At 42.5% G+C, this 24,896-nt stretch overlaps 1 protein-coding gene across 2 annotated transcripts in view; it reads left to right on the top strand.

The window, feature by feature from the left end:
* Phactr2 (phosphatase and actin regulator 2) overlaps positions 1 to 24,896 on the top strand; it is a 261,285-nt gene that overhangs the window by 202,320 nt on the left and 34,069 nt on the right. Inside the window, exons 4-8 of one of the 2 annotated variants that reach the window (XM_051206152.1) lie at positions 4,301 to 4,459; positions 9,841 to 10,080; positions 13,675 to 14,170; positions 20,196 to 20,398; positions 22,063 to 22,219. In XM_051206152.1, coding sequence (XP_051062109.1) covers positions 4,301 to 4,459; positions 9,841 to 10,080; positions 13,675 to 14,170; positions 20,196 to 20,398; positions 22,063 to 22,219 — 1,255 coding nt within the window. The remainder of the gene's footprint in view (positions 1 to 4,300; positions 4,460 to 9,840; positions 10,081 to 13,674; positions 14,171 to 20,195; positions 20,399 to 22,062; positions 22,220 to 24,896) is intronic. The other variant, XM_051206153.1, reaches the window with a different exon arrangement.

Genomic DNA, 24,896 nt, shown 5'->3' with positions numbered 1-24,896 from the left:
TCTTATGGTGTTAGCAGAGCCTTTTATATGTTTCCATGTGTGGGAATAATTACTGGGATAATCCTCCCAAGCACGACTGAATTCTGAAAATCCCTTGAATTTTAAACACCTTCAGGACTTACAACAGTCCAGGAGTTAAAATTAGTCTTTATGGTTTAGAATATGTGAGGAATTCTACTTTAAGCAGTAAATTTTTAAAATTCTTCTTTAACTGGCTTTTTTCATGTTTTTTTAATAGTTAGCTTTTATTCTTCCCATAATGAAGAAAAAATGAGATTAGTCTTAAAACAATCTTTTCCCTGAACAAAGTATCACTTAATTGCTGTATAGAATATGGACATAATCTAATATGCTAACAATTACACTGCTGTGTGGAGTGTGAACATAGTCTAACATGCTAACAATTACACTGCTGTGTGGAGTGTGGACATAGTCTAACATGCTAACAGTGACACAGCTGTGTGGATTGTGTACTTAGTCTAACATGCTAACAATTACACTGCTGTGTGGAGTGTGGACATAGTCTAACATGCTCCCAGCTACATTACTGTGTAGAGTATGTACATAGTCTAACATGCTAACAATTACACAGCTGTGTGGAGAATGGGCATAGTCTAACATGCTAACAATTACAAAGCTGTGTGGAGTGTGGACATTTTCTAACATGCTAACAGTTACACAGCTGTGTGGAGTGTGGACATTGTCTAACATGCTAACAGTTACACAGCTGTGTGGAGTGTGGACATAGTCTAACATGCTCCCAGTTACATTACTGTATAGAGTTTGGACATAGTCTAACATGCTCACATTTACACAGCTGTGTGGAGTGTGGACATTTTCTAACATGCTAACAATTACACTGCTGTGTGGAGTGTGAACATAGTCTAACATGCACCCAGCTACATTACTGTGTAGAGTATGTACATAGTCTAACATGCTAACAATTACACAGCTGTGTGGAGAATGGGCATAGTCTAACATGCTAACAATTACAAAGCTGTGTGGAGTGTGGACATTTTCTAACATGCTAACAATTACACAGCTGTGTGGAGTGTGGACATTTTCTAACATGCTAACAATTACACAGCTGTGTGGAGTGTGGACACTGTCTAACATGCTAACAATTACACAGCTGTGTGGAGTGTGGACACTGTCTAACATGCTAACAATTACACAGCTGTGTGGAGTGTGGACATTTTCTAACATGCTAGCAATTACAGAGCTATGTGGAGTGTGGACATTTTCTAACATTCTAACAGTTACACTGCTGTGTGGAGTGTGGACATAGTCTAACATGCTCACATTTACACAGCTGTGTGGAGTGTGGACACTGTCTAACATGCTAACAATTACACAGCTGTGTGGAGTGTGGACATTTTCTAACATGCTAACAGTACAAAGCTGTGTGGAGTGTGGACACTGTCTAACATGTTAACAATTACACAGCTGTGTGGAGTGTGGACATTTTCTAACATGCTAGCAATTACACAGCTTGTGGAGTGTGGACATTTTCTAACATGCTAACAATTACACAGCCGTGTGGAGTGTAGACACTGTCTAACATGCTAACAATTACAAAGCTGTGTGGAGTGTGGACATTGTCTAACATGCTCCCAGTTACATTACTGTATAGAGTATGGACATAGTCTAACATGCTCCCAGTTACATTACTGTACAGAGTTTGGACATAGTCTAACATGCTCACATTTACACAGCTGTGTGGAGTGTGGACATTTTTAACATGCTAACAGTGACGCAGCTGTGTGGAGTGTGGACATAGTCTAACATGCTCCCAGCTACATTACTGTATAGAGTATGGACATAGACTAACAGCTAACAATTACACAGCTGTGTGGAGTATGGACATAGTCTAACATGCTAACAATTACACAGATATGTGGAGTGTGGACATAGTCTAACATGCTCCCAGTTACATTACTGTATAGAATATGGACATAGTCTAACATGCTCACATTTACACAGCTGTGTGGAGTGTGGACATTGTTTAACATGCTAACAGTTACACTGCTGGGTGGAGTGTGAACATAGTCTTAACATGCACCCAGCTACATTACTGTGTAGAGTGTGGACACTGTCTAACATGCTAACAATTACACAGCTGTGTGGAGTGAGGACATTGTCTAACATGCTAATAGTTACACTGCTGTGTGGAGTGTGGACTTAGTCTAACATGCTCCCAGTTACATTACTGTATAGAATATGGACATAGTCTAACATGTTAACAGTTACACAGCTGTGTGGAGTGCGAACATAGTCTAACATGCTAACAGTTACACAGCTGTATGGAGTGTGGACATAGTCTAACATGCTAACAATTACACAGCTATGTGGAGTACGGACATAGTCTAACATGCTCCCAGCTACATTACTGTGTAGAGTATGTACATAGTCTAACATGCTCCCAGTTACATTACTGTATAGAGTTTGGACATAGTCTAACATGCTCACATTTACACAGCTGTGTGGAGTGTGGACATTTTCTAACATGCTAACAGTGACACTGCTGTGTGGATTGTGTACTTAGTCAAACATGCTAACAATTACACTGCTGTGTGGAGTGTGGACATAGTCTAACATGCTCCCAGCTACATTACTGTGTAGAGTATGTACATAGTCTAACATGCTAACAATTACACAGCTGTGTGGAGAATGGGCATAGTCTAACATGCTAACAATTACAAAGCTGTGTGGAGTGTGGACATTTTTTAACATGCTAACAGTTACACAGCTGTGTGGAGTGTGGACATTGTCTAACATGCTAACAGTTACACAGCTGTGTGGAGTGTGGACATAGTCTAACATGCTCCCAGTTACATTACTGTATAGAGTTTGGACATAGTCTAACATGCTCACATTTACACAGCTGTGTGGAGTGTGGACATTTTCTAACATGCTAACAGTGACACTGCTGTGTGGAGTGTGAACATAGTCTAACATGCACCCAGCTACATTACTGTGTAGAGTGTGGACATAGTCTAACATGCTAACAGTTACACAGCTGTGTGGAGTGTGGACATTGTCTAACATGCTAACAGTTACACAGCTGTGTGGAGTGTGGACATAGTCTAACATGCTCCCAGTTACATTACTGTACAGAGTTTGGACATAGTCTAACATGCTCACATTTACACAGCTGTGTGGAGTGTGGACATTTTCTAACATGCTAACAGTGACACTGCTGTGTGGAGTGTGAACATAGTCTAACATGCTCCCAGCTACATTACTGTGTAGAGTATGGACATAGACTAACATGCTAACAATTACACAGCTGTGTGGGGAATGGGCATAGTCTAACATGCTAACAATTACACAGATGTGTGGAGTGTGGACATTTTCTAACATGCTCCCAGTTACATTACTGTATAGAATATGGACATAGTCTAACATGCTCACATTTACACAGCTGTGTGGAGTGTGGACATTGTTTAACATGCTAACAGTTACACTGCTGGGTGGAGTGTGAACATAGTCTTAACATGCACCCAGCTACATTATTGTGTAGAGTGTGGACATAGTCTCACATGTTAACAATTACACAGCTGTGTGGAGTGTGGACATTTTCTAACATGCTAACAGTTACACAGCTGTGTGGAGTGTGCACATTTTCTAACATGCTCACAATTACACAGCTGTGTGGAGTGTGGACATTTTCTAACATGCTAACAGTTACACAGCTGTGTGGAGTGTGCACATTTTCTAACATGCTCACAATTGCACAGCTGTGTGGAGTGTGCACATTGTCTAACATGCTAACAGTTACACAGCTGTGTGGAGTGTGCACATTGTCTAACATGCTCAGCAGGTGCTTGTGCCTGGAAATCTTCCATCACCACCCCGGCTTACTGTCTGCATGTGTAAGTACATTTCATGTTATTTGTATATTTGCATTCACCTTGTGGTTTGACATGTTACAATGTTTGTTCCATTTTCCAGATCATTACTTCATTCAGTTTCTGGATGCAAAAGAAACACCTAAGCGTTTACTTCAACCAAACCTAAACACAAGGACAGAGGAGCTCTGCTGACCTAGGGCACTGGGTGATTAGGGTGGCCCTGCCTGATGTCTTCCTAGCTCAGGACTCTCCCTCTACTGTTGCTTTCCCTTGAGACCAAGGGTTTTCCACCTCTTTCCTCTCAAAGAAATTTGTTAGGAAAACATGGTGATTTGGTCCCCAGGGACAGAAACATGAACCCAGATCCTGCAGCCCTAGTAAATGGGGAAATGAGTTTTAAAGGAAGCCATCAAGTTAGACACCGAGGTGTTTCTTTCCGATTTTAGATGGAGATGTAACAGTTAACTTTGAAAATTCAAACGGGCACATGATACACATCGGAGAGGAGCCTACCCAAGAGGAGAATGTAGGGAAACCCGAAGAAGGGAATGTCTCTGTGTGTGACAAAAAACCACCTCGGGAGGAAAAGGCAGAAGATAAGAAAGGTAAAAAATAAAAGGGAATCCCATATTCTATTGTAGAGCAGTCTGGCATTGCGAGCCAAAGAGTGATCCTAAAACTAGGAGCCTGCAGACAGGAGGCTTCAAATTGGAAGGAGAGAGAAAAGGAAGCTAGAAAAGAGAGCCAGCATGGCCTCCTCAGGTGGACACGTCTGTTTACAACTATGATGTCTACTTTTGTGTTAATGAGGAGAGCTAATTAATGATCCTGACCACCAAGGTTGACATCTTCAGGCATCACATTAACCTGGAAATGATCTCCTTTTCATAACAGCTTTCTGTCAAGGAATGCTGGCTCTCCTGTAGCTTGTCTGTGTGAGCCGTGAAACAAGGGGCCATGCATCTCTCAGGCTAGACTCCACCTCTGGCAGCAGGAAGTAGCTGAAGCCTCCAGACACCCCAGTATTCTAAGTTCTAGACACTTCCAAGATATACCAAGGAGGAGTTCCATAAGGAGCCATGGTTTCAGAGCCAGTCATTGCTCTGTCATTTACCTGTGTGTCTGGAAGTTTCAGAATATGCCAGAGGCAACTCTACTGTTCCCACAAAGAGTTCTCTTAAAAACTTCAGGTTCCTCCAGAATGTTCATGAATACCTAACAGTGCATCCATCACAACTCCACATAAACCTTATCCTTGTGTAAACCTTGAGCTGATATCCTTGAAGGGAAGGTTTAACTAAAAACATTCCGAATACATTTGCCATGCGCATAGGAAGGAATCTTCAAGAAATACTATGTTTCCCATTTTCCGTAAGATTTGTTTCTGAGTTGGTTGATAACATTTGTCAACCGCCCTTCAGTCGTGTAGGTATTTGAGAACTCTTAGAAATTCCTTTACGTGAACTCCTCTTGATCCAAATCCCCCTGCAGACAAGAAGTAGAGGAGGGTTTCATTATGTTAACCTGTTCATGTGAAGACATCTTTGGAAGACTGAAACCCTGTGCTCCTTGTATTTATGGGACTTGCCTTAATTTCTCCCAATGAAAACCTCTAGTTAAGTTTATTAACCCTGATTATAAGAGAATAGCTTGTACTTTTAATGATAATATTTCTGAAACATAATGAGAAAACAGACAGATTTTTTTAAAAGAGATTTACTTGCAAGACATGAGTTTGGTTGGAAAGGGGACAGGTACATGTTTTTCACTTTCTTTCATCCCAACTCTCCTGTCTCAACAAACTGTTATGTTTCATATCCATCTGTGTGCTTTGTCCCTAATCCCTGTGGGTGTCATTTCCACTCTGTGACTGGCCAGACCTAAAAGCAAGAGTTTCCCTTATCAGCCTGATAAAATGCTGCTGACAGGTTGGTGTTAGTTAAACTGGTAGGCCTTGGCAGATCTTACAGATTGTCTTCTTATCCCTCAAATTAGCATATTTAGTTCTCTCTAGGCAAGTAAGGTCCCTGATAGCATCAGTACACAAGAGGACTGAGATGCCAGGAGTGCTGGTGTGTCATGATGTGGCTGCTGTCACTCCCTCTCATGTGGACAGGGCTCAGGTGGAGCTGTGTCACCAACCAGGAGAGGTATTAAGATTAAAAGCCATTTCTTGAAGCTAAAAAGATGGCCACTCATGAGTAATATCACAGAAAATTATTAGGTTAAATAGAAATTACTTAGGAATAAAGGTATGAATTGCTTTAGTCCTACACCTTTTAATTCAAAAAAAAAAAAAAAAAAGAAAAAAGTCTGATTCACTTTTGCCTCTAAGAAAATAGTCAAAAGCAGAGCACATGTCAGGCGCTATCCAGCACCCTGGCTTTGTGGGTGGGTTTGGTTCAGGCTATGTGGTTATTACTGAGTTCTGAAGGATCCTTGGGCCTCACTAAACTTTTTCCTCAAGGTCTTCTAGGCTCCTGGTCTCCTATTATTTTTTTCTCAGTATAAATCCTTAGATATATGAGACACAAAATGTGATCTACAGTCTGTTCCAGTATAACAGAAACGAAATCTGAAAGTTGTTGGACATTGCTTCCATGGCATGATTACAAAATGCCTATTTAATGAAAAAAAAAAAAACAGTGATCAGCATTTGGCTGTTTCATGAACACTGCTGAAAGACTAGTATGAGTAAAACTCTAGCAGAGGCCACAAAGAGAATAAGGAGTGGCCTCTGTCCAAAAGCAGCTCCCCGAAGAGAACAGGTGGGTAGCAGGAAATAGTCATGAGATGCAAAGCTCTGAGCAGGCCACGGTACCAAAGCCAAGGAACTCTCAGTGGAGACCAGAGTTATTTCTCTATGCAGCATCTTTCCAGACAAAGCCCTAGAGGAGATGGGAAGGAGACAGCCAGGTAAAAGAGAGGAATTGGATCAGAAACGCATCCCAGACCAGGTGCAGGACACATGTAGTCCCGGATTGCTCTATCTGTTGACCTCAGCCCTTTATGTGGATGAGAGAGCCAAGCCTGGAAGTGGAGTGGACAGCTTGTTTTCCAGACTACTGTTGTGAAGCCTCATGTCCTCCCGAAGCTAGACTGAACAGACAGCTCTCTCATGACAAACCCTTAAAATGACAATGTTCCCTTACCACACCATCAATTTGCACAAAGTCTTTCAATCAGATGTCACAGTCAAAAATGAAACCCAATTCATTACCACCCACATCCAAGTAAAGGGTGTCTCCCACTGATTGTCAATACTGTCAGCCAGGCACATTCATTGAACAGACCTGACTTTTAAGGCATTGTATTTGATTTGATACAAATTTTCAGACAGAAGGCAATTTTAATTTAGGTAGAAAAACATATTCATTGTATAGTCACATGAACGCATACACACACACACACACACACACACACACACACACACACACACACCCCTTAGGAATCACCAGTGTGGCAGACACTTACACACCACTGTCATGGTGGAGTTGGGAGGCTAAAGAAGAACGCTTCATGGTTTCCAAAGAAGTGCTAGAGTTTGTGTGCGGTGTATCCACCCTGGTAGGACAGGTACTTTCAACTGTCAGAAAGTCAACCCCCCTTTTCCCTCCCACGCCCAAAGTTGGACTGTTTTGGAGTATTTATTTATGTGTGTGTGCGTGCTCCGAACAGAACTCAAGGGTCTCACATGGGCTAACTACATGCTCTGCAACTTAAACATTAAGCAGAAAGACCCAAAATGTCCCACTCGACTTATAATATTTTAAAAAAGCGAAGCCCCCGAGTATACCAATGAGCACTCTTCAGTAGACATCACTGGGCTGTGTAACAGGGATGTGTTTAAAGAGTAGACGTCCCGGGGGTGGCTCAGCAGGTAAGGTACTTGTCACACAAAGCAAAGGACCTGAATTAGGATCCCAGCACCCACATAAAACCGGGTATGATATTTCACATCTGTGACCGTAGTATGGGGTAGGGATCCCCGGACCTCACCAGTTAGCTGGCCTAGACAATATGTGAGCTCTGGGTTAAACGAGAGACTGTATCCAAAAAGAGTAAGGCTGAGAGCAATTGAGCAGACATCGGCCTCTGACCTCTATACATGTGTGCACTCACTTACATATGAGATATGTACATACACACGCACGCACGCACACACACACACACACACACACACAGTAGTAACAAAAAGAATACACGTCTCCCCTATGTCAAAAGACTGTGCTGAATAATCATTCGATACATTTGTGTCTCCTTGCATCTTTCTTAGTTCTAGTGGAGTTCTGTGGCCACCTGGACCCCGATTCATACCAGGTGGGTTGGAGGAAGCTCTGCATGTTGAAGAAGAATATATCGCGGTAAATAAGGATCAGGATAAACAAATAGGCCGAATAGATGTTTATTCAGGGAGAAATAACTTACAACCTAGACAGATGAACACCAGGAAATTCAACCCGATCCTCTCCTATCCGAGTCACGCCAGAAAGAGAGCCTTTCCTGGCCCCCTCCGACCTCCTTCCACAGGTCACTTCCGCCCATGGCTCCACCCCCCAATGGGCGTGGTCAGTGCCACAGAACTATCTCACTACAAGAATACTCTAAGTTGAGAGGAGATAGGTGACCAGAAAGGCAGAGTTACAGAGTTGCCCCTGACAGCTGTGAAGTGGCTGGTGCAGGAGGGCTGAATATAAGCAGAAGTAGAGGCCAGGTTGGACAGCCACACTTGGCGAAGGTCATGGCTAGAGCAAGGACAACACGGCAGGGGACACTTTAAAACATAAAGGTTTGGGATGGAGAGATGGCTCAGCCATTAAAGGCTAGGCTCACAACCAAAAATAAAACATACAGTTTTCATCGATTAGCTTCTCTAACTGAAATCACTATTCCAGCTAGACACATGGTTTGATTGACAGAGGATAGGGTTTAAAGGAGGGGGTCCTCAATTCATGGTTGCTAGGATAAGAAACAAAACAGAAGAAATGGTAATGGAATATGGCATGTGCCATGACCTTCTTGATCACTCGAACACGGAGAGATCTATTTAATAAGGGCTGAGTTGACACTGTCTTTAGTTTTCATTGTGTTCCATTTTAAAAAGAGATACCACTTAGCTGTTTGGGCTGGAGATGTATTTTCATTTATTTCAGTCACAATTGCAAATAATACAGACGCGGGGACATAATCAACTCTCGGCGTCCCCAGAGCAGCTCTGTTTGTCCACCAGCTCTCCTGGGGCCTTCTCTTCTTGTGTACAATTTCTTTCTGTGGAATGCGTGCTTTGTCTTCTCGAAACTATTATGGAAGCATGCCTTGTAAGACAAACTGAACTTTTTATCCTGCACTTTGTCTACCTAACAGGGTGGAAGGAGTCACTGTAGCTGTAGATTCTGAAGCTTCCCTGCCCTTCTGGGAGAACAAGGTGGCACTCTGATAGTAGAAAGTTACTGCCAAATGCATTGTGGCAAAAGCCCCCAGAGTCTCCCAGAGTACAGACCATACATGATTGTTTTGGCCACACTAAGACTTCCGGTTAATCGGGGGCGATTTTTAAAGGCAACTTTGGCAGTATGTGGACTACACTCATCTGTCACTCTTGAGGACCCTTCACTTTGGCTAAATTGGTAACCGTTTGCATTTAGCGCCCATTGCCCATGTCATCATCCAACAACAACGGAGTGAAGGCTGGAATAAGGATGATGGCTAGTGCACATTGACGTTGACCCTTGGTGTGACTTCGTCATAGTAACTTGTGTCACCCTTTTATCAAAAGAGTGATTGATGGACCCAGAGAACCTTTCCCAGTCTGTCTTTTAGATTTCGTTTTGCCTCGAAACTTTGCTTCCTCTGGTGCAAACGCTGTCTGGTTCCCAAATGTCATAAAGCCATCTGTCTACATGAATCACTGTCACCGTGTCTTGCCCCTTGCTTTTCCACAGTGTGTGTCTGCATCAGTCTGCTCTGTTCACTTTCTCATTTGTAGAGAACCCCGAAATCCACTCTGAAACACCAGCTGCTCCTGCTCTACCTCCTACAGCTCCTCCTAAGCCTAAACCCAAACCTAAACCCAAAAAATCTGCTGTGCCTCCCAAAGGGGCCACGGCTGGGCCCAGCCACAAAGGGGATGAAGTGCTTCCTAATAGAAAAAATGCCAAGGCTCCCAGTAAGCAGGGCCCCACCCCTCCACCCAAGCCAACAAGCCGAAACACAACCCGGGAGGCTGGTGAGTATGCCCTAGTACATAACGGGGTAGAGCCCAGGATGCCGGGCTCTGGGATGGGATCTGTAGCTTTTTCTAGGACTGTGGTCTCAGGGTCCAATACCAGCGAGTCACAAGAATGCCTCAGATACTCACTGGTAATGGTAGCTATCTACCAAGAAGAGTTAACTTTAAGTCTTTGGAGTAACTGTGAACTGTTAACCTTGGTTTCCACAATCAGCATGCAAGACTCATTCCTTTAGTGTACCCTGGAGTGAGGCTGGCCCCATGAAAGGGTATCTGGGCTTTCTGGGTGGCTTGTTGGTCTTCCTCTTTTCAAATGCCCTAGACTTGTGTGTTAAAATATGACATGGGTCTTTGACGTATTTGCTGGAACATAACATAACGTCTTCAGTTTTCAACATGCATAGCTGTCTGCCCTCTGATGAAGGACGAAAGGCTCATATACATAGTCAGCAACATCCCCTTCCCCTACTCCACTTCACCATTGCTCTGATGGGTTGAGTTTCTTGCTCAGTGCTGCCCCCTCACGTCCACTCCCGCAGACCATCAGATCCTAGTGTGTTGCAATTCCATGCTGCCATTACAAATCATGAATGGGCATTGCAAATTCATATCTTTCTCAACCTTACATGCTTGAAAGCAAAGCGCATGTTCCATTCTTCTCATGGAATAAAGATGCTGGCTACGTCATCTAACTTTTAAAAGGACACAAATCAAAATTCCCGTGATTGATGTCTTTTCCCCATTAATGTGTGCCTAAGAATTCTTTTGTATGTACCAAATCTTTTTTCCCTTAAAATTAGCAGCAACTTTCCAGAAATTAACTACAAGGATTTGCCTTGGTGTTGCTCATTTTTTTTTTTTCTCTTGTAATTTATACTAGTCATCCTGAATTTCAAAGAACAGTTTAGCTGGCAATGTAAAAATGCAAGTAGACCCTCTCCCTGGACTGCTCTCTTCCGAGCTTTGATCTCTGGTGCACAGGCCTCTTCTAATCGCTCTGAAGTGAAATAGCTCAGAATGATAAGCCACAATGCCTAAGGACCATTTCCTTGGGGACTCAGTGTCTTTCCTCATTGGTGCCTGGATGACCCCACGGCCCTGCAACGCCTAGCAATGGTGTGTGAAGTTAGACAGGCACCAAGCTACTAAGTAAGGAAAATTCCCAAGCCATCACTTTGCCCTTGGGAATTAAGATCCTGTCTTGCATATACTTCCTCCCTTGCCCCTCCTTGAGGTGGTGTGACCTCAGGCCCTGGGAAGAAAGTCGGTCATGAACAAAGGCTGGACACAGCACTCGGGACAGATCTTGAGTTAGTTGCATATACTTTCCTGAAGATTTAGTATATACTCACGATGTTCCTGTGTTATATACTCTATGAACTGGAGGAACTGTCATCCGTTGTATTAGTGTAACGGACGCGGGGCCTTTTCTATAAGTGACTGCTTCTAGGACTGTGACCGAGAAATGGGGGCTGCCCTGAGGCTCTTCATGTTTCCATTCTCACGTTCTGTGAACATCCATCACCTATTTTTTTTTCCTCTGCATGTAGAGGCCCCATTGAACCACCTGTCAGTCTAGAACGTCATTTGTTTTGCCACGATATTTGTCTTTCTCATCGTTGCTATTAATAAACATTTTTAACTCAGAGGTGGAATTTCTTTTTTAATCAAGATTTTTCTCAACAAAGCCCCTTCATGTTAGATGAGATTTGAAAAGCAAAGATCACACACGGCCCCTTATCTATTTATTGTCAACAAAAAGCTGGGATGTTAGGTCTCAAACCTAAAAAAACATATGGCTTGAATTTTCACTGCAGATATTGAAAAAAACAACTTTCTTTAAAATGCGATGGCATTAAAGATTTTCTGTCAAAAAAAAAATGGAAATTTTCAAAAATGTTAAAATTGACATTAGAACAGATATGAAGAAAGGGTCTGTTTAACATAACTAAAAAAGTAGTTGAACATGTTTAAGCACAGAACCCTTCATATCTTTGTTATTTAAAAGATCAATTAAGAGTTGGGTTAGGTTTTTTTTTTTTTTTTTTTTTTTTTTTTTTGTATGGTTAATGAGTTTAACTTGTAATCAGAGAAAGATTATCAGGTTCATTAAGTCTACAGACAAGCCCAGATTTGGCAAAGGGGAAACTGAGCTATTGTGTGCATCTAAAATAGTAATTACACTAACCAGAGATAATAAGACTGGCTTCTTTACATGTCAAAATTAATGAAGTTGTATGTCTCATTGTCTGTTCCTCTGTTTGTTCTTCATTTCAATTCTGACATTGATGTCCATAAAGTTGCCTCCAGAGGTAAGTCCCTGATACCTATGTGCAGTATGGGTTGGCCCTGGAGAATTAACAGGACATTTTTTGATAGCTGTGTGAAAGAAACTTTACCCCCGCACAAGGAAGTAAGACTATGTAGCATTGTAATAGAAGAGGTATTAGGAGAAAATGCAGATCAGAAAGGCCATGAACCAAATGAGTATTCCCGTTGGATTTTAAGTGGACTTCCTAGGGTGACATAAGGAAAAAGTAAAATAAATGCATGTAATTAAAAGAAAAAAAGGAAGGCTACCTAACTTTTTTTCCTGGAGATTACTTAGTTAATGACAGCTCTATCTAGAAATAAGCTAAGGTATTGCTCTTGAAGTTCTTTGAAGACCTGCCTAGAACATTAAAAAGTAAAACAGTGACTAGGTGGTCAGGGTGGTGGGACTGGAAGTTCTGGAAAAAATTGAAGTGATGTGCACTGACAGTCCCCACCTCTCAGAAGGAGCTCCAGACCAAACTGAGTAGCACAGGAAGACCCTTTCACGGGCATGAGCACAAGGAACCCCACAGACATAGACACACACAGGGACAGACACACATGCATACACACATGTGTGCCATGCTAGGAGTGAGGTTCTTCAGATTATTCAGATTCTACCCATGTAATTATTTTTTTAAGCCACAGCAAACATTTTCCCCTTGCATTCTGATGTTTTGGGGGGACCTCTGCTGTGACTGTACCCCTGTTCCCCCCTCACATCAGCAGTGGAAGTATGAGCTAACAGGACAGCCTTCATTCCCTGGAGTTTTGGGAACGGTTGCCTTGGAGTTGACCACTTGGAAAGTAGTGGGGTGAATTAATTTGCTTGTGGCCCAAAAAAGAGTCTGGCAATATATACCCTGATTCTTCTGAATATGGGCCACTACTCCCTCCCCAGAAAGAAACAAGGAATGGCCCATCTGTGTCCTGCCAGTAGTGTCCCTTCATAGGACCAAGTTTCTTCTTCAGAGTCTGTAAGAGTGACTGCGGACAAAGAGCATCTGTCCCGTTTAGGTGTGTCTGGTGAAGACAGAGGAGAGAAAAAATAGGGGCTTCTTGCCCTTTGGTTTTACCTGAACGTCACGTCTTCCATCTCACATGAGAGGCTAGGAGGGGACAGAAAACAAGACCATTATCATAATTGACTGATTTCCTTAACATTTGTTGAAGATGTATTTTAAAGGGAAAATCTCAAATGTCATTGGCAATTGAGTCTTGGTCACTTAAAGAGTATTGTATTCCTTGATTTCTAATGTAGAACTTTCTCTGTTTTAGCTGGCTCTTCTCATCTGAAGAAAACAGCTGGTTCCAAAGCATCTGCCTCAGCATCTGCTGCCTCCACCTCCTCTCGTCCCAAAGTGTCCAAGGAGTCGGCCGCTAGCAAAACAGGCATAGTGGGGACCACAAGGGGCAAGAAAAAAGTTGGCAAGCAGCCAGAGGCATCCTCAGACACTGCCACTGCTGACACGTCCAGTCTTAAAGGAGAGCTGTCAGACCCCGGCATAGAAAGTCTCAAACGAGAGGAGACTGCCGCTGGAGCTGAGGCGCAGGCCACAGGCAAACCCAAGGCTGCCGCCTCTCCACCTCCTGTGGCACCGCCGTCCTCGCCACCTGCCCTTCCTCTGCCTCTTGAGGATCAGGGCGCTGCTGCCTTGGAGAGTCCCAGGGTCCCGGTCAGTGATGAACCTCCCCTGCCTGTCTCTGCCTCAGACCCGAGTCAGCAGATGGACAAAGGCGCCGGCTTAGGTGGTAGCAAAGAACATGCAGAAGGGTGAGTGAAACACAGATTCTATATGCTAAGTATCATAAGCTACTAGAATATTCTCTTGGAATAAAAGAATGTAGTCCGCTCCTGCCTGTATTAAACCTGCTGGATGTTAGATGAACACGCCTCTAGTCTCACCAGTGAGTTTCCTAAGCCCTAATTGTGGGGTTCCTTAGGCTGTGTGGAAAATCACAGTGATGATGCTAACAAATTTACTTTGGCCCCCAAGGATGTTTAGAACCTCTATCAGCATGGCTCATCATTCTTTTCTTCTGTCTATACATCATCCTTCTTTTTTTCCTCTGGTATTTGTTTTAAACCATCATCATTTGGTTCCAGATAATTCATCCATTCTTGCTCAGCTTCATCTCACCGTAACAGCTTAGCTTTCTTCTCCAAGAAAATTAAGACCAGCGGTAAAGAGCTCTTTAAACTTCTGATCTACTCATACCAAAAGCAGAATGACTCCTTTCTTCCTAATTTTCCACTGAACCCTTATTTCTTCTGTGAAGTCTTCTGATACTTGTTGACAGCTGCTAGTGACTACTTTATTTGGGAAAGTTTTCCTATATATAGGGTTGAACTAATCAATATCACTTATTTACTTCTGTATTCCTAGCAACCAGTATAGACTCTAACACACTGTAGGCAGTGTGTTTACTGAATTGTTACATGGTAGGGAGAAAGTGAGCCAAGGTCAGCCTACAAGCTTAAGGCAAAAGGCCTCTGATGATGGATTCTATCGATTCTAAGGAAGACACAATCATGGACACGTCCTCTTAGTTTTCTTCAGGAACATAACAAAATAAAATGGATCAAGGGACTTGGTCTTGCCCTTTGTAGGCTGGTTGCCCATTATTGTCCAGCTTCCCAGTCCTGCAAGCTAGAGCTCATTAGGATCTTTACCCTCCTTTACTAATACCACTCAACAAGTCCTATAAATATGCTATGAAAATTGAATTAGATGAGTTAGACCTCCTGCCCCATAGGTTTGTGGGGAAGACTAGCAGAGATATAATGATGCAACTGTCAATTACACAATTATCAATTCTGCCTAGGGAAGACTCACATCTGAAGAATATTCTATTTCCTGTTTCTAATTATTTTTTAATCTTTGAATCATTTACTAGAATCCATTCCAAACTTTCATCGTGTTAAGCTCTTAAAAATGCTCAGGAAATCTGTTAGGTTGGCTTTGATTAAGACATTTTGTTTAACAGTTGATATTACCCTTCATTTATTGATTACTTGATCAATGTGGAGACTATGTAGTGTCTGTTATTTAATTCATGTAAATCTTCTCTGGAATATCTCTACTCTATAAATCTTTTTTTTTTTTAATTTAAAACCCTGCAACTGAGAGTTCAAATAGTTTGCTTAGTGTCATTACCAGGTTAGCAGTGGCCAAATGAAAGGCCAGTGCTAGCACTCTACACCAAGCCCCAAGCCTGGAGCTGTTTCCTTTCTTCCAAAATAATTGCATCAAGTTCTGCTCTGTTTTTCCTCTAACAGTTTATTGCTTCCTTATTTTTAGCATCTGGAGGGAAAAGCAAGGAAATATAAATAAATATCAAGTTACAAACTCTTTGCCTGACATTTTAGTAAAAGCTATAGAAGGCAGAAGACATTCAGATAAATGATATGGTCTGTTTGTTTGTTTGTTGTTTTGTTTGTTTGTTTGTTTTGTTTGTTTTAGTTTGGTTTGGTTTTCCAAGTCATGGTTTCTTTGTACTACCGGGGCTATCCTGGAGACCAGGCTGAACTCAAACTCACAGATCTGCCTGCCTCTGCCTTCCAAGTGCTGGGATTAAAGGCGTGCTCTACTGGGCTAGGCTATCGTTATCGGTTTGTTTGGTGATGCTGTCACAGACTACCCGAGAGGGTGTAATTTGTAATGAATGCGCGTGCACTGACTAAAATTCTAGAGGATGAGAAGTCTAAATCAAGCACCAGCATTTAACGAGGAAGTTCTTGCTGCAGAGGGTGGCAGACAGAAGAGAGTGACACAGCTAACCATGGTCCCAGGAGCCCTTTCTGTAATGGAGTCGATCTATTCATTATGGCTTTGCCCTCTGGAGGCCTTTGCTTATCGGTGCTAATGCGTGAAAGATGGAGTTCTCCAGACTTGAATTCCAAGGGTCACATCCAGACCCTCACAGCGGTGTCCTTCCTGCTTCAAACACACAGCACACCTTCCTGTAATTGTAGTATCCCTCGGCACTGAACTTTTCTTTGTCCTGGTGTAATTGGGGTTGGTTTGTTCTGTGCTGGGGCACAAGCAGTGAACACCAAGGCATAAGCGTGAGCGAAGCAAGCTAGTCCCAAATAGTTGATTTTAATCAAAATACTGGCCAGCATGCTCAGGAAGTATGTGTTTGAGGCAAGATCTCAGCTTTAGAGAGTGGATGCAGTGTATGGATCTGTTGTTCCGTACGCTAAAGAGAAAGGCAACTTGGTGTAGCTGTAAATGTTCAGAGAGCTCATATCCATAGGCAACTGACTCTTCCCAGATCATTTCCATGATCACTTAAGAGACTAGATTAATTATGCCAGGCACTACTTTATACTAGGAACTTAATGTCTTAGTTATCCCAAATACACGGAGAATTTTTAAATAAAGAAGTAAACATAACTTTTCCATTTCTAGAGATGCCGAAAGTAAAGGGAGTAACTCCCATTTAACATTGAGGGCATGTTTCATATATTTTCCCATCAGCTAGGGTAACTCTTCCTAGAAGAACTCGTTTTCTTCTTAGTATATTTTTAAAATTTAAAAAGTGACATTATAATGCCCGTTCAGGGGTAGTTTGTGTTTGCCCTTGACTTAATGAGCCTGGAAAATGTAGCGTCTCAGATTTTTCTCCCAGATTCTCCCTTTTTTCAAGTGGAACTTAAATTAGAGTTTTTGGCTCTCACTCACTTGCTTTCCTTAGAACTTTCCCTTGGTTATATTTAGTCAACCAATGTGTGAAAACTCTGTCATAGTATGAAAAGCCTTCTGTTTGGGATACAAATATCAAAACTTGAAATAGTGCTAGTGGTTGTATATAAAAATACCCACCTCTCCTCCTATCTTGCAGGCTGCTATTCAGTAAGTTTTTGTTCATTTACAGCTCTCTCCATAACACAGACATCTCTGTAATGTGAGGCAGAAAAAAAAAAAAAAAACCTCAACCCATTTGCGGTCATATTTAAAAATGACTTGTTGAGTCCCCTCAATAAAAATTTATGTCATGTTCAATGTTGTCCAGTGTTCCCAAGAACCCTAAGGGTTGAGGTGTGATCTGACCAATGCAGACGTGGTGTGTAGTTAATATTAACTAATTATAATAATCATATAATATAACATTTGGTAAGGAGACTAGTGGTCTCAGTCTTGATCCCACACTACACTGGCCAGGTTGGGTGGGTTACTTACAGCCTTTTCTTCTCTAACCACCTTATAGTTTTAAATAGTTGTGAGCTGTAAATAAATGTTGCCCAACTCTGCAAACTGCAAAATGCTATACCAATGGCAAGATTAAAATAATGAACGTAATAGATTAGTGGATAATGGCATAACTAACAGGATTGAGCCCTGAAGTACCTTGTTCTGTTCTATGCAGAGGCTATGATTAATTGACCGTAGGGTAGTGACAGTCTTCTCAAAGTAGAATAGCTTTCTGCAGCAATCAACTAATAGTCTAGACTATGGAGAAGTTTGTTCATAAAAAGAAATCTTCCCATATTTACAATGACGCTCCATTCTGTGTTGTCTCAAAAAAAAAAAAAAAAAAAAAAAAAAAAAAAAGAAAGAAAAGAAAACCAAAAGTGGATGTAGAATTGCCATGTAATTCAGCAACTCTCCTTCTGTGCCTAGAGTTCAAAGAATTGAAAGTGAGGAGGTGGATTTGTACACTAGTGTATGTACAATTAATATACAGTAACCAGGAAAAGCCCAACTGGGTATTGGCTGATGGACGAGTAAACAAAATGTAGCATATACACACAATGTCACATCACCCAGCTCTCAGCAGCAAGGAAATTCTGACGCTGCTATGATGTGGATGTCCTTGATACTGCATTAAGTGAAGTAAGTGAGCCCCGAGGTTTGTGTAACCATCCTTATATGAGGTCTGTAAAATAGTCCGCATCCTAGACACAGAGAGGGAAGAGGGATGGTGGTTTCTGAGAGGGTAGGAGGTGAGGGGACTTATTAGCTGATGGGGGCAGAGCTACAGTTTAAAGAAATGAAAATGTTCTGGAGAGGTACGATGATGATTACTCAGCAAGGTGAATGTACCTAATGACGCAGAACGGTACCCTGAAAAATTGTTAAGATGGGAAGTTTGCAGTTGTTAAAAAGAGAGAGAGAGAGAGAGAGAGAGAAAGAGAGAGAGAGAGACCTTAAAGCTCGTCCCAGCACCTATGTAAAAGCAAGGCATGGAGGTGCACGTATGTGATGACACAGTGTTGGGGAGGGAGAGGCAGGTCCCAGGAGCTTGCTGACCAGTCAGTCTAGCTGGAATGTTAAGTTCCAGGGTCACTGAGAGACCCTATCTCCAAAAATAAGAGTCACAGAAGACTACATTCACAATTAGTGAATCCACGATTACAGACACACACTCAGAGAAGATATCATCTGCCCTTTTGAGAACAATTTAGACCGTGGGGTTCTTTCTAAGTAAATTTTTTTTTTAATGGAGCTAAGTTAAAAAAAAAATGTGACTATAACCACAAATTGGTTTTAGTCTTTAGACATTAGACCAAAAATGTCTTTTGGTCTAATGAAGTTTGCCTGTGTGTTGTTGATTGTCTTGGCGTCGAGGTTGGTTTCAATTTTGTTTTTGTTTTCCTGTGAAAACACCAATTGTGAATTCATCTATTTATATCAAAAGTGTTTGGGAGGTCTTCTGTAATGATTATGATAACGATTACAGTATTTTTGATATAAATTGTAAATGTTTGTGTCATCCCGTGTATCTTCTACATTAGTCTTTGGAAATGAGTGAGCATTGTAGAGGCCTTCACCCGTCTGAACAACAAAGCATCATGGCCCCTCCCCCAGCGTATTACCTTTCTTCTAAAGCTTCCGTCTAACACTTTGCATCTTGGGGGTCACTCTGGTCCTGTAAGAGTCGGTCTTATGCATGAAGAAATGAAAGCAGAGAGGATCAAGGAGTTTTGCCCAGTCGTCCCACAGGCTGGGAAGAAAATGGGATTTATGATAATATTAGTAAGAGGCGTGCTCTGAATCCTATTTCTCAAAGACACAGAACAAGGCAGGGATGCTGAGCTCTGCAGTGGATCACTGTGAGAGCAGAGGCCTGGGACGAGGAAGTCAGCTGAAGGATCTGGAAACATCTGTGGGACAGCTGAGGCTTTCTCTTTAGACTTGAAGGACAAACAGGAAGTGCAGACAGACCCAAGTACCGTGGAACTTCTGACACAGTACTGGTGTGTGTGTGTGTGTAGGAGGGTTGTGTGCACATGTGTGCATGCATGTGTGGAAAGCAGAAGCCAGCCTCAGGTGTCATGCATCTTATTATTTAGAGAATCAGCCTCTCTTGCTCCCTCAATAGGCTCCAATGGCTTTGCAATGAGTCCCAGGAATCTGCCGGTCGGCCCCTTCTTCCCCAGCACTGAGGTTATAAACAAGCGCTACCAGAGCTCTACTTTTTTCTTGTGAGTTCTGGGGCTTGAAAGCACAGGTATCCATACTTCTGCAGCAAACACTTTACTAAGTGCACTATCCCTCCATCAGCCCTAACCCACTACTCTTTTCTCTACTGCACCATTATCTGTGGGCAAATAGGCTTGCAGAGTTCAGTTTCACTATGTTCATTCACTGACTGTGTTAGATATCACACGTGAGACATACAAAACCTCAGCACTTCAGTAACACATCCGAGAACGTCCACGTTGGTGATGTTCATCGGCTGCCCCACCTTACATCTGGCCCTTCACGACACCAGCATGCCTTTTGTGGTATTGGTACCCATAAGGGCTGCTCTGCACTTCACATTACCCTGTGCTTTTTGACCTTTAATAGTTTGACAACCAAAGATGAGCTTGGAAAGGCTGGATCTCAGTTGCTGAACCCCGGGGAGATGGGAGACTCTCCAGAATCCTTCAGTGCCCCGGAGGATGAGGCCCCAAGAGAGTATCAAGCCAATGACTCTGACTCGGATGGACCCATCTTGTACACTGATGATGATGAGGAAGAGGATGATGATGATGACGGCAGTGGAGAAAGTAAGAATAATTCTAAGTAGAGGAGTAAGTGGTGTCCAGAGAGTCACCTACTATGCAATGCAAAAACCTTGTTAGCCACCACCGCCCAACATTTTCCTCTCCTCACCTTCTCTCAAATTAGAAATATATCTATCCTAGCTAAAACTGGTTGCAACCTTCTAGTCCCGGCGACATGGGAGGTTAGAGCAAGACAAGTTCAAAGCAAGCCTTGAGTACAGAGGGAGCTCAGGGCTAGCCTGAGCAACTTCATGAGACCATGTATCAAGCTAAAAAGGAAAAAACAGGCTTGGATGACAGCATAATTCCATGGGTTCAATTCCTAGTACTGGGGGAAAAAAAAAGTGTGACTGTTCCAAAGTTTAGCTCATGTGAAAGATCTCTCCAGAAGACGTTATTACATATGCATGTGACACCCTTGACAATGAGTTACACTGATACAATCTAAGCTTTCTAAGAACAGAGGTTTTCCCCATAAAGTCAAAGATGGCCATCCCTCCAGGGACCTGTTCTTGAAGAAAGAGTGTTGGTGATTGGGGGTTTCCTGGCTTGCCAAGAGCATTAGAAATCTTCATTCATTTTTGTTTGTTTGTTTGTTCGAGACAGGGTTTCTCTGCATTGCTTTGGAGCCTGTCCTGGAACTAGCTCTGTAGACCAGGCTGGCCTCAAACTCACAGAGATTCCCCCTGCCTCTGCCTCCCAAGTGCTAGGACTAAAGGTGTGCGCCATTAATGCCTGGCTAGTCTTCACTCGTTTTATACTGTAGTTTAAAGTGAGAGACAAGGGAAATGAGTCAAGAACGGCAAACACTTTGCTGGAGTTTAAAATGCTCACTTGTCCGCCATCACACAGATAGGGTGCTGTCTAGAAAGGAAGGGTCCTAAAGAGGAATGACGGCCATGACAGTGTCTAATTAGAAGACTGGAATGTGCTGTTACAAAGTTGTTGTTGTTTAACTTAGGAGGAACGCAGTGACTGGAAGTCACTGTGGGGTTGAGTTGATATATGATTAAATGTCATTAGTATATTAATCATTCAGTAGAGATTTGTTGGATTTCCTTTCCTTAGCATCCTTCTGATAGTGACTGCCTGCTTGGAGTTTAAGGATTCGTGGGTGACTCAGGGTTAGAGCATTTTGTATATAGGGTAGGATCTCTGCCAGCATGACACCTGGCTGGGGAAAAGGGAATGGCAAAGATTAACTGGACAGAATAAGAAGCGAGGATAAGCTTTTGACTTGAAATGAAAAGCAAAGGCATTGTGCAATCACTGATTTCCATGACCCACGGAATCAGCAGAATAAACCTCAACCATCTCCATCCAGATGATGAGGTGATGCTTCCAAGCTTGCTCATGCTATCTCAGGCATAAATATGTATATGTATATATATGCATACATATACATACATGCATATATATACAAATCCTTCATATATATACATACATACATATATATATATATATATATATACAAATCCTTCAGTTGTTTTTCAAGATGAGTTATCTCCAACTTAAATCCCCCCCTCATTGGACTGATTAAGTTTCTCCTCTTGCACGCAAGTAAAGGATTTGGCTCAGGTCCTGCTGAAGGCTTGCCACGTGTAACCAGAGCCCCGCCTGGGTAAAAAACGGATGCACCTGAATTTCTGCCCTTTTTCGGTTCTCAGGTGCTTTGGCAAGTAAGATACGACGAAGGGATACTCTTGCCATCAAACTTGGTAACAGACCATCCAAGAAAGAACTGGAGGATAAAAACATCCTGCAGCGAACATCTGAGGAAGAAAGGCAGGAAATAAGACAACAGATCGGGACCAAGCTGGTCAGGTACTTACTGGTGTGTGAGTGCCTCAGGGATGGGCTGGTAGTCTTCGCCAAGTCTCCTGCCTTCCTGGGGTCTTGGTGAATGCACCAGGTTCTGGTTCTCCTGACCGGTCCAGTCTTATAAGCGTGGTCTCAGATGGTGAACCAACCAAACCTTTTGGTGAGTTAGCCAGTGGCGTTGAGATCGCCAGAATGTAGCCCAGGGCTCAACAGACTTTTCCAAAAGGAAAAAAAAAAATAAAGTCAGTTATGAGTTCTCAGGCTTTGATGGCTGGCTGGTCTCTGTTGCAGTTATTCAACCCTGCCATTGCATAAAAGAAGATGTAAATAACACACACAAAGAGCATGTGAGTGCATCAATAAAATGCATTTACCAAGAAGGGTGGCCTGGGGGAAACAGGCCTGCAGTCCTCAACATGACCAGCCTCCGTTCTAAGCTGAAAACTTATTGAGACTTATGTCAAAACTATGAGGTTCCAGCATGTGGGCTTCAAGACTGGAGAAATACCAAGCATCGCCAGCATAGCTTTGTCCTGGTCAGGTAAGTATAGCCCTCGGTCCAAACACGGGCCTTTAGGTAAGCATAGCCCTCGGTCCAAACACGGGCCTTCAGCTTGGACTGCGTAGGCCACTGGGCAACCCTCCTGCTCTTGTGTACTGTAGACCTCCTGGTTTTTGCCATGAGGAATTGTTTCTGATCCTCGCTTAAGCACACTCAAGTGTCACTGTTTTCTGCTGGTTTCTCTCACTCGGCACACCCACCGTGGTGTCTCACTGGGAGAGGGGAACCAGTTCAGAATGTGAACATGGGAGGAAGGCACTGCCCTTGCTTAGAAATGGGAGCCTTCGGGGACCGCTGCAATGGGGGTCCATGCCAGGGCTGCCAGGGACTGTCCAAGGTCTGCTGAGAGGGAGACTTTGAAGGACAGCAGCTGTGGCTCCTGTCAGAAGGGAAGACTCACCTCCCTAAGGAGATGCAACTTCATCGCGGACTCCGAAAGAAGTCCTGAGCAGTTTGTCAAGGGTCTGCTTCTCACTGCAGCGTTTTGACTTCTGCCTTAAGCCTGGATCATTTCCTGACCCAGGAAAGAGCAGCAGAAGTTAAGGGAACTTCGTGTCAAATTTGTGTCCTTAACAAGTAGAAGCAAGGGCCCCTCTCTGAGGCCTTGGGAGATGAAGGGACTATCTGAAAACTGTACAGTTCCTTCATAACAGAAGCAGGTTAGGATCTCTGTTCACCTGTGACGGATTTCTTTTATACCATGTCCTCTACACCACGTGCTTGAGAACATGTGACAAATGTGTTTTATTATTTTATTGCTTTTGTTTCTGTTGTGAAATTTTTTTTAACCATTGAAAAATTAATGCATATAAAGTGATAGCAAAATAAGGTAAATGCCTTAAATGCAAAGAATATTAGGATAGTTTATCATAGTAAGGGGTTTTTAAATTGTGAACACTGTGGCAGAATAATCGCTCACTTGGTAAAACTTTTGTTGTACAAGCATGAGAGCCCAGGCTCCATCCCCAGCACCTAGGTAAAAACTGTATTATCTTACAAAAGCCTGAGATAAGCCAAAATTAAAGGTTTTTTTTTTTATAAATTATGCTAAATACATTAGTAACTAGAGAAAACCTAAAATCATTTTTAAATGAATAAAGTTTCCCTATTCTTTTAATACTAAATGTCTAGCCAAAGTTATTATAATGGAAAAAAAAGCTATAAACTATAGCAACAAAATACTGGTATTATTCCTAGTTGCATTCGTAGAAAACTCTGAAAAACATATAACTACTACAAGGTAACTCCTGCAAGTTCAAAAGCAATCTGAGGTTAATCTATAAACATCAGTATAGTGGTAACGCTGTCATAGTAATGCAGATGTGGGCATGGAGCAGGAGAGTATAGCGAGTTGGAGGGATGGCAGCCACAGCATTTTCAACAGCCTTTTAAAATAGCCAACTGTTTACCAGTTGAGGCTCCAAACACTTCCTGTCCAGACAACCGCTATGGATAGGATGGATTTAGAAAGGAAAGAGAGTAAACATTTGTATCAGTGAGGGAAGCTCATCAGACAGGTTGATCAGATGTACCTCTGGCGTGAAGCTTGAAGGAAAGTAGGTGCCTTTTCTAGAACCAGAGCATTGGTGGTGTTTCCGTTTTACGAAAGGAAACAGACAAACGTTACCTCTTCCAATGTGAGCTAAAGAAAGATCCCGGCTAATCCACTGAGATGGACTTAAAGACCCTTGGTGGCACATTTTGAAGGTGTTTGAGGGTATGTGTGATAACAGCGAGGAAGGACTAGTTGTTGTCAGAGTGTCTGGGCTAGGGTGGAGCCCAGTGGCAGAGGGATGGCTTAACAAACAGAACACACTGGGTTTGATCCTGAGCACAGCAAATAAAGGATCTAAGGAAAGAATGAATGAATGAATGAGCGCATGCATGCATGCATGAATGAATCAATGAATGACTGTGTGGGATGTGGCCTTATTTAGAACCGAAAAAAAAAGTTCTGGCAAAAATATATCTAAAACAGGATAGAAGACAGCTTGATACCACTTATAAAACAGTTCTTATATTGAAAGCTCTTACTACTTGGACCACAGCAAGTATCCAGTAAAATGAAATGTTTACTTTTAACTTAAACTGTACACACTTATTAAACTAGTAAAGCAC

The sequence above is a fragment of the Phodopus roborovskii genome, unplaced genomic scaffold (genome assembly GCF_943737965.1).
Source record: "Phodopus roborovskii unplaced genomic scaffold, PHOROB, whole genome shotgun sequence".
NCBI lineage: Eukaryota > Metazoa > Chordata > Mammalia > Rodentia > Cricetidae > Phodopus > Phodopus roborovskii.
Note: the sequence above shows the minus strand (reverse complement) of the source record. Positions and strands in the feature narration are given on the sequence as shown.